The sequence below is a fragment of the Humulus lupulus genome, chromosome 9, assembly GCF_963169125.1.
Source record: "Humulus lupulus chromosome 9, drHumLupu1.1, whole genome shotgun sequence".
In the NCBI taxonomy this organism is placed as follows: domain Eukaryota; kingdom Viridiplantae; phylum Streptophyta; class Magnoliopsida; order Rosales; family Cannabaceae; genus Humulus; species Humulus lupulus.
Window position 1 is genome coordinate 165,745,126 of NC_084801.1, and position 10,824 is coordinate 165,755,949.

At 36.6% G+C, this 10,824-nt stretch overlaps 1 protein-coding gene across 2 annotated transcripts; it reads right to left on the reverse strand.

The window, feature by feature from the left end:
- Window positions 1–4,172: 4,172 nt before the first annotated feature.
- LOC133800950 (receptor-like protein 54) lies at window positions 4,173–8,026 on the reverse strand. 2 transcript variants are annotated; one of them, XM_062239062.1, is made up of 2 exons: window positions 6,508–8,026; window positions 4,173–6,360 (listed from the first exon to the last, which is right to left on the reverse strand). In XM_062239062.1, the coding sequence occupies exons 1-2, from the start codon at window positions 7,734–7,736 to the stop codon at window positions 4,353–4,355; spliced, it is 3,237 nt and encodes a 1,078-aa protein (XP_062095046.1). In that variant the 5' UTR covers window positions 7,737–8,026; the 3' UTR covers window positions 4,173–4,352. The 2 variants fall into 2 exon arrangements, with proteins under 2 accessions (XP_062095046.1, XP_062095045.1); XM_062239061.1 differs by having other exon boundaries at window positions 4,173–8,026.
- Window positions 8,027–10,824: the final 2,798 nt, after the last annotated feature.

A 10,824-nucleotide genomic window follows, 5' to 3' on the forward strand; every position in this document is an offset into this window, starting at 1 on the left:
CATTTTAAATAATTAAGTTTAAGAATTTACAGCTTAATTAAGCAAAAAGCTATGCCTTATTTGTTAACTTTACATTTATATGAGAATATGTAAGTCATATATTTGAAAACTTAAAAAAAACATAGAAATATTAAGAAATTGAAATTATCGTAAAAATAATTAAATGGCTAAAAAAAAGTGTAATTTCCACGAAAAGATAACTGAAAAAAGTCCATATAAACAGTGTTGCTCATTTGATATCATCCAAGTCTAGTTGTAAAGCAGCCGTGCTTAATTTCTATTTTAAGAAAGATGAAATTATATTTTATATGGGATTTTTAATAAAATATTAAAAAAATATGTGTTTTTAAAAATAAAATTAACCTACGGTTTTTTTTTAATTTTAATTTTTATGAGTTTATTTTTTCATATTTTTGTATTAAAATTGTTTTATGCTACAATTTTACTCTTAATCAAGTTTTATTAATTTAGAAGGGTATGTTTGTAATTTAATTGTTATTTTTTTTAGCTTATTTATTTTTTTATATAACTAATTTTATATTAAGTTTTTCTTTGGTTGTTTTGAAAAAAAATAATTGTAATATGAATTGTGTTTATTATTATTTTTATTTATTATAATTTTTTTTTATATTGTATGTTTCTTTTTTCAAATCCTGTGTAATAACCAATGTTATTATTTTCTTATAAGCTCATTAAATATGACCATAGGTTAATTTTATTAGTTTATAGTTTAACTTGAGTGGTTGAATTTAAAAGATTGATTTAAGTTTAAATTATTTATTTTAAGGTATGATCTTATGACTTAGAAATAATTATAATTTAGATAAATTATCATTATTATAGCAAGTAATTTATGAGATATTTTTAGCATATGATTAAATTAGTGTATAGTTTTGAATTTTTAATTAAATTATATTATAGTTTTATTAAAGAATAATGCACACATATTATTTGTTGGTCTAAGAAGTATACATATGGCATTAAATTAAGCCCCAATTATTTAAAATTAGCTAATATGGCCGAAATTCCCTATAGTTTTATTAGGTGGAATTTTGGGAATTAATTTAATTAAGTATTATAGCTAAATTGAAGAGTCAAATGAAGTCTTACTTAGTCTTGGGCGTGTAGCATAGAAATAAGCTAGATTTTTTACTCATTTGGAGTTTATATGATAGGTGTCACGCTAAGCTTGAACTAAATGACTAAGTTGGTGATGGTTGAAACCATTTGAAAGCTTTTGAATTTGAATATGCTAGGTGTAGACGTGTGAGACTCTTTGGGTAAGCTAGTTAGGACTTTGACTATTTATGGTTACAAGTGAGTATGTGTGGCATCAAGTTAGTATTTTTGAATATGTAGGAAGATGGGCTAGCCGAAACTACTATTAAGGAAGGAGATTTTGAATTTTGAAAATGTGTTGAATGGAGTTGGAGAGAATCAAGGAAAGGAGTTGGGTTTTAAGCCTATAAATAGATTCATTCACCTTCACATTTTTCACACGCAAACAAAGCTTTCAAGCCTCTCATTTTTTAAATTCATTACTTCCAAAAGCTCTCATCTTTTTGCCCCATAAACGCACCATATAGCCGAACCACTATAGCCTTTATAGTGCTCGGGAATTCTTTTTCTTCTATTTTCTCTAAAAAGACTCAAAACACTATATCCATTTTAAACTCTATAGCCGAAACACTAAACCCTATCAAGCCAATATATAGTCGAAAATATCCCAAGTATCCAAGCTCTTGGTGTAGTGTTGGAGATAGGCATTAACAAAAGGCTCGGAAATTCGATCTTTTGATTCTAGGGTGGAGGTACGACTTTATAAGGTTTAGAGTTGTTGGAAGTTTAGTTTATTATAAATTTCTAATCTTAAATATTTTTATGTTATATATAAAGGTTTTGGACGATTCTCTATAGCAAAAGCAATCTCTTTTCTTTTCTTCTTCCACAATCAAGGTAAGGAAAACTAGGTATTTTAGTTTATGACCTAATTTGTGATATGTATGACCATAACATTTTAGGTACAATAAAAAGATAAGTGTGGCTGGACCTAAGGTGTTCAGAAATGTATGACAGATCTAAGTTGATGTCCAGTAGGCTCGGTTGCCAAAATTGTATGACATACTTATGTCTGAGGCTTAATTGCCACCCTTGTGTAAACACTTACTTTTTTTTCTTATAATGACCTATAACTATGACCTATGACTATGACATATGATTATGATTATGATCTATAACTACGAACTCTTATGACCTATGGTTAAGATCTAGATTATGATTATGTTTAAGGTATTAAGAACTTTTTTTTTTATGATTTATGATATGTCTGTTATGATTACTTGTTATATGAGTTTTGTTTGTATTTTCTTTACTGGGCTCAGAAGCTCATTCCTTATTATGTTATTGTGTAGACAATTGAGGATAGAAATCTCAGTGGCGAGTGGGACCTAAGAGCATAGTGATGTATTCATGGAGACCATATAGTCGAGGAATGATCAACGAGCCTATGACTTTATTTACAAAGCATTTTCTTTTAAGTTTTCTTTTTATTCAAATGTTGCTCAATTCATTTTGCTAAAAAACCTTATTTTATTTTTGTAAAGACATGGGATCCCTTTACTTATTATGATTTTTCTTAAATAAATGAAAAATATTTATGTTAATGATTCAACGTTGTGTTCTCGATAATATTATGAGAAATTAGGGCGTTACATCATGGGTAAGGTAACTAGTTACTTGATTGATTTTTGACAGTTATGTAAAAAAAATCCTAGAGCTGGGATAAATAACAAGTGTCAGAAGGGGTAACCAGTTATCCTAAGATGAGTAACCTTCTGTCATAAGATGGGTGACGAGTTACTCATATTAAATATGAAAAGAAACATCAAATATGAAGGAAAAAGAGGAAGAACACTTCATTATAAAAAGTAGAAGAAATAACTATAATTTTAGTAACATAGATAACCAGTTACCATAAAAAACCCATAAATATACACACATCAGAACGTAAAGGTAACCAGTTACCACCAGAAATATACACACAAAGAACAAAAAGGTAACCAATTACCCCCAGAATTATTTACAAAAAGAACGAGAAGGTAACCAGTTATCACAGACCTAAAGATAGAAAAGAAAAAAATAGATCCACCCCCTTTCTCTCTATCCCATCTTCTTATCTTCCCTCATCAAGAACCCTAGCCACTGCCTGCGTCTCATTGCCTACCCTCCATTCCTACCACCTCCTTGCATCACCTCGAAAATAGAAAAAAATTAAGATGTGAAAATGGCCTACTGCCGGGGTTGGGACTCGCCTGGGTGCGACAAGGCTAGGGTGGAGCTTTCGGGTTCTTGGTTTTCGACTTGGAGTGCAGGGTTCGAGGTCGAGTTGTAGAGGGGTGGCGATGGATCTCGGGATCGACGATGGAGATGGAGATGAGGAGGGTGGTTCGCGTCTAGGTGTGGGTTGTCGTGGGGATGGGTTCGGAGTTACACCGCAGAGGCGGTGCAAATTCGCACCTGGGTTCGGATGGTGGGGCTCGGGTGGAGTTGGGGTCTCGAACGGTTGAGGCTCTTGAACAGACGGCGCTGGTGCTGGATGGGGTCGCGGTTAGGGTCGCCAGAGGGGATTGCGCCGGGCGAAGCTGGAGGGGATGGTGCGGCTGGGTTTTGGAGAGAGAATGAGTTTGTGTGGATGGGTTTGGAGAGAGAAAGAGTTTGTGTGACGGGAGTTTGATAGATGAGTGAAATGCTAATTTTACAACAATACCCCTCTTTGGCTGATGTGTTTTGGTTTTAAATTTAGCTTCTATATTTAGTCGGCTTGTAAGTGTGTTTCCCATAGTTTGTTTTTTCATTTAATAATGAAATAAAAATCATATATTTTTTAAAATTCCCTTTAAGAAATGTTAAAATGTTTTTTCAACTCTAATTTCACTGTTATAAAGATTAGCCGTGGATAAGATTTTGAGAAAACGAGGGGACCTTCTTATATCAAAATATTCTACTTTTGATTCACACGAACCTTAATTTTGGTGGGTACTGTAGTTAGCATTCCGATTGTTTGAAATATTGCGTGAAAGAGCGCCAACATGATTTAGTCTGTTTTTTATTTGCAGTTGACATGAGCAAGATAGCCAATGTTTAATTCGATTAGAGGAGAAAGCAGAACAGAATACCTTAAAACACAGATATTGGAAAGTTGCATATTGAGGTATAGTCTTCTTCTCAACCCTGCTCTTATCAGGGTTTTACGATTATGTACTTATCTATATATACAAATTACAAAACAAGAAACCGGAAGAGATGTTAAAGGAAATAAAGAATGTCAAAAAGAAGAAGAAATATTTGAAATTTTATGTGGAGCCTGAGGATGAAGAGGAAGAAAATGAGGAGGAAGAAGAAATGGGTGGTGAATGACATGTACAACCGGGGTCATGAATGACCATCTTTCTACTGATATCTAGTTTTGAACAGAAAACACAGTACGGACCCTGCGATTCTTTCAATTCCATTTCATCCTCTTCAGGGTCTTCGTCAAAATCTGAGCCCAAGTATTCTGCATCTTCTTCATCTTCATCATCCCATTCATGGCGAGCTTTGTAAGTATATCCCATCATAGGAAGAATCACTAGAAGAATCTTATCAATGCTGTCCTCCAGCCAGGTTTTACCTTCGTCCCAGAACATTAGCAGAGCAAAAACTACTCCTCCTCCTACCCCAAACCCGATTCCTGCGTAAATAGATTGCCACTCAAACTCAGTGCTCCGGACTACTGATAGAACAGTATCTTCTGCGTTGCGGGACGGGCAGTTATTCAGAGGTATACCACATAGAGCTTTATTTCCAATGAAGGAATTTGGTGGAAATGTTTGAATTTGAGTGCCAAGTGGAATCCTCCCAGTCAGATCATTGAAAGAAAGGTTCAGGAGTGAAAGGAAGGTAAGGCTTGCGAGTGAGGATGGAATTAATCCATTTAGGTTGTTATTGGAGAGGTCTAAGGATTCCAGTTGTTGCAAGTCCCCAATAGTTGAAGGGATTGTGCCTGTGAGAGCGTTGTTGGACAAGTTGAGGAAATAGAGTCCTCGAAGTTGTCCCACTTGCTCTGGTATTGATCCAACAAGATGGTTGCAAGATAGGTCAATGGAAGTGAAGACAGTAAGGATCTTCTGCACCTTCATCTCTAGACCTTTGAAGGTAACTGTCACTGCATCTTGATAATATCGTGATGCACTGAATTCTAGAAATTCAAATCGCAAGTGTTTGAGCATAGAGTCATCAGCCAACATTGCTTTCCATCTTTTTAAGCATTGTCCGGATAGATTACCACTAAAGTTGTTGTGAGCTAAGTCGACAATTTGAAGATTAACCCAATTTCCAGAGAAATTTTGGCATCCAATGTGCCCCTTAAATCTGTTGGATCGTAGCACAAGTACTCTTAATGTGGATATGTTCTTCAACCGGCATGGAAAATCACCACTCATATTATTGTTCCCGAGGTCCAATACCTCTAATCTGGTGCAAGAGAATAGAGAGTCTGGAATCTTCCCTTCTATCGAATTCCCATTGAGATCTAGGGTCTCTAAAGAACAATTAAACGGAAAGGCATCAGGAATTGAGCCTGTGAAGTTGTTTTCTCGAATATTCAGTACACCAAGAGTCTGACTCATAACAGACAGACATTTAGGTATTTCACTGCTTAAATTATTGTAAGACAAGTCAAGCACTTGAAGGTAGGCTGCATTACAGATGGATTTTGGCACAATACCAGTAAGATTGTTGTTTGAAACAGAGAGGAATATAGTGATATTAAGATGATTACCAATGTCTGTAGGAATTGAGGAAGTAAAGTTATTGCTAGAGAAATCTATATAGGTACAAGCTGGTGGTAGACGGGGAATCTTCCCATGAAGCTGATTGAAATGTAGGTCAAGGACAGAGAGACTAGTAGGAGGAGTATAAGGTTCCTGCAGGCTCATCAGTTGATTGTAGGAAAGATTTAGATGGAGAAGATTCCCATTGCCAAGTTTCCAAATCCAATTAGGTATCTCCTCGTGAAGTTGGTTGTCCGAGAGGTCCAAATAGACTAAATTTGATTGTTTCTTCAGATCAGGAAATGTAGTTAGTTCACACGAGGCAAGTTTCAATGTGGTAATTTGTGGAAAGGAAAGCATTGTAGAATTTTTACCGCTTACATTGACTGACAACTTGTTGTAAGAAAGGTCTAGTGAAGTAAGATTTCTCAGTTTCTGAATCACATCGAATTGCATGGTGCCGTTGAATTTGTTAGAGGACAATAATAGAATTTTAAGTCTTCCGAGTTCGAAGATGGACTTTGGAAGTTGCCCTTCTAGATTATTGCTGCTCAAATCAAGAGTATCCAACATTGAGGAACTATGAGCTCGAAACTCAGGAACTTGACCTGTAAAATTGTTGAAGGAAAGCAGAATCTTCTGCACTGATGGAAGTGCAAACAATGCAATGGGAATGGTCCCACCAACAGAATTATGCCTCAAGTCGATATTAACCAGCTTTAGAAGGCCTTCCCAGTGAGTGGATGGAATTTCGCCAGTTATCATATTATAAGATAGATTTATTTGCGTCAGGTTCTTGGCCAGATTGAAAGATGGGATTGGACCGGTCAATTTGTTAAAAGATAAATCCAAGTACACCAGTTGGCTTAGTTTTCCCATTGAATTTGGAAGTTCTCGGCTGAAATTGCAATTGGATAAGTCTAACCTGGACAAGTTCCAAAGGTTACCAATAGATGTTGGTAACTGTCCTGAAAAATTACTTGAACTGAGCACTAGTCTCTGAAGAGAATTATTTTGGGGAAACTCTGGCAAAAAGCCTTGAAGGTACGGATTGCCTGCTAGGACAATATTCTGCAGTGTTGCCACCTGGAAAATCTTTTCAGGAAAATTTCCAAACAATCCGCAAGAGACAAGAGCCAAGGAAGTCAAATTTGAGAAATCCGCAAACCATTGCGGAACCATAGCAGACAAATTATTATCATTCAGGCGAATCACTGACAAAGAGTGAAGATTCTCAAGCGATTCATCAAGAGGGCCGGAAAGATGACAGTTTGACAAGCTCAAGACTCGCACTTTACGCACAGAAGATGCCAAGGCTTTGCACCACTCAGTCCCAGGTGCTGATATATTCACACCATCAAGATATAACTCTTCGAGCTTGGAAAGGTTCTGAACCAACATCCCCAAATCTGGGTTCTCTAGTTTCAGCGATGAAATGCTTAATAGTAATAGAGTGGAGATATCAAGAGTGACCAAATTTGTCAAGTGTGATATGGTAATCGGGACTTGCCCAACAAAGCCAGCATTCGACAAATTTAGATAACGTAGAGTTGAGAGGTTACCAATCTCATCTGGGATCGTAGAGTTGAAATTATTCAACGATAAATCCAGGCTCTTCAGATGTTGCAATCTGAAGAGGCTTGAATTGGGGATTCCATCAGAGATCCGCTCATTGCTCAAGCTAAGACCGGTGACACGTCCCTCACTATCCAAAGTTACACCTTTCCAAGCACTGCAATCTGAATTTTGACTCCATGTGACCAACTTCGTCGATTTATTGGCGTTGAATATAAGGTTGTCCTTCAGTTGAAGCAACAAAGATTTCTGATCACTAAGGCATTGACCAGAAACGGCGTCTAGATCCACACCAAGTAATATCAAGCAAAAGGGTATGAAGAAAAGCCATGAAAACTGATGAATTCTCATCGGAAAGGCAAGATTAAAAAAAATGGGCTATTGAATTGAAAGAAAGGGTGTTTTCAAGGTGGGTCAAGGCTGAAGAACATGCTCCTTTCTTCTGTATTATGTATATGGTTACAAATCGTGGCCGACCAAGACGAATAGTTAGGTTTGGTACAGCAAAACCGAAAGTATAAAATGAAGGTAGTACAAGAAAGAAGAAGATGAAGCGATGAAGAAGAAGAGTTATGAGTTGAAAACGATGGCATATAACCATTTGAGTTTGGTCAGCATAGATGCGCCGTCAAGGAAAACCGCGTTTTTTGTTTTTTATCGTTTCCCACAATATTATTATAACGTTCGTCTGAGTTGGATGTTCGATTTTGATTTTATATAAATTTATTTATTTTATGATTATTCTCGATGACTTTTGTGCAGCTTCTAATTCTAATTGCTCCAACAAGTTAAAAAGAAAATTCAAAGCAACGACTCTTCCTCTTTTGGAATTTGTTACTGGCTAATATAATTTCCAATCAATTTTTGAGTGTATACTATTCAAATTTTTTTTTTCGGTCACACGATTTAAAATATTCCAATTGAGTGACAATTCTACCAGCAACCAACGTACATGTTGCGCTATTTAATTATGTACGTTGAGAATACTCATTATTAGTGCATAAATATCAATGTAGTATTTTGATTTTTTCCTCACATTTTTTACTTAATTAAGTAATTTTTTATAGATAATTTTCTCTATAAATAAATTTACACAAATATCATTGATAGTTGTGAAACAATAAAATTATATATTTTTTTATACACTGTTAACACATTTAGTACATTACTAATATACAATTAGTTTATCAATATTAAAAAAATAAAAATTAGACATAAGTGTAATTTTGCTAATGTTTTTTCTTCTTCTCATCCCTTTCTAAATTTTTATTACTAATTTTTTTTAAATTTTTTTCAAAAACCTTCTAAAAATGATTTAGTATACTCTCAATTAAAAATAATAATTTTAATAATAAAAAATCTAATTATAATTTTGAATTTTATTTTATCTCAAAATAAGAATAAATATAAGAGAAAATTAATAACAACACTGTAAATTCTAAAAATATTTTAAGAAAAATACGAAATCTTATAAAAATTATAAAAATGCGGACATTTTGTAACAATCTTCTATTTGGTATGTAAATATTGTTTATAAAATTATAACATTTGATTATAAATTTATAAACTTTGGTTATAAATTTATAAATTTTAGTTCCAAAAAAAAAATTGTATTGTTACAATTTTGTAAACTTTGTTTAAAAAAAAAAACTCTCCATATTTTGATTATGCTCTTCTGTATTTTTGTAATTTTTTTATTCCATACGTTTAGTTTTTCAAATGTTAGGAATTTTTGTAAACATCCCTATATATAAATCACTTATGTTGTCTATGCTTTCACCCAGAGACACGTGTCTCTTCATGGGATGATACCCAAAATGATATGTCCTCGGGGGATCGATTCAACGGTTGGAAGTCGGCCTTCTCGGGTAGTAAGAATGTGTCGACCTCTCTCCTGGGCCATGTCCCAAGAGGTACAACTGTCTTCGAAAGGTTTACCTCCTGAGGATGCTTGGTAGCCTACGCCTTTTCCTTGCTCCCAGCTATGTTCCAAGTCGAGGACCTTGTTCTTGAAATCTTAGATATAAGCCAGGTGGCAACCAATGCAGACTTGCTGCATTGGAGACAGACCTAGCAATTGTTTTGAGCGATTTGCCTACAACGTTACTGGTGGTACGACCCGACAACTCGCTATCCCACTACGCCGCCTGACACGGAGATACACAGAGCATGCTCTGAGAGAACCAGGGAGATGTTCTCCATAAAGCGATTACCTTACTGCAGTGGGCCCCGCAAATCTCGCTTGGGCCGTGATCTCTATTCAATGTGGCCCAATGCATTGAAAGGTACCAATCCCTCGTTTATGGGAAGAATATGTATTAATGACTCATGATTAACATTAATGGTATAGAGGTTGGGAGTCTCATGGCCAGGGGTTCGATTTTCGGTTAAGAGAAATATTTTGTACTCAAATCAATCTAAACACTGCCTAAGAAGATAAGATAGAAGCTTGTAACCACAGGCTTGCAATCTCCCTAATAAAAAAGGCTCGTGGACTAGGGATCTTTTATACCACGTAAAAATTTGTGTCATATAACCATTTCTTCAATCTCTTTTATACACGTTGATAGCGAAAAAGACAGTCAACATTTTGGTGCTTTCATTGAGAGCTTGAAGAAAGAATTTGAAACACCCATGATCATGGTGACTACGCGAAAAAATGTCACAGATGAAGTGCCCCCTACCGCCAGAGTTGAAGGGGGAGAGCCCAGTAAACCACCACCTCAGGACGTGCCTGAGATGGCGGATGATTACGATGAAAATGTTGAGTTCGATTGTGAGGACAATGACGTCGACCAGGGATATTATGAGGATGAATATCCTCAGCCATGGAGGCGGAAGAGACACTAGAAGTGGTGGCGCTCCGTGAGCAGGTGGCTAACCAGCAGCAAAAGCTTAATGCACAAGAGGGTAATATCATCGCACTAGCTGGTGCTTGCCATGAAGGCCACTCTTGTAGCCCAAGGGTTGCGAGTGGACCCCCACGGGAATGCACTAGCTGGGCACCCAACAGGTGTGTCACCGGTGCATCTAGCTGAAGTGTCGCTTGTCAACACAACAGAAGAGCCACCTGAGTACCCGGCTGCTGAGGCGCAGGATCTACCAACTGGGGTACCCAAAGGGATCCCAGTAAAAGTTGGAGCCTCAGTGCTGCCACAAGAACGTGGTAAGGGGAAGGCCAATGATGGTCCCACTTTGAAGTGTAAGAAGGCCCATCAAGAGCCCGGTGGCCACCCTGCACCGAATAAAGTTGATAAGGGAAATGGGACAAAGGCTCAAGGACACCGCCAGGATGATAGCGCTCGTGGAGCGTGGGGGCCTCCACCCCAACGTGCTCATACGGACGGCGCAAGATCTGGAGCTGGCATCCCTTCAGAACCTAACCAGCCCCACAGAAACCATCGCCCGAGGAATGTCCCATAGAATCAGAAACGGGGCA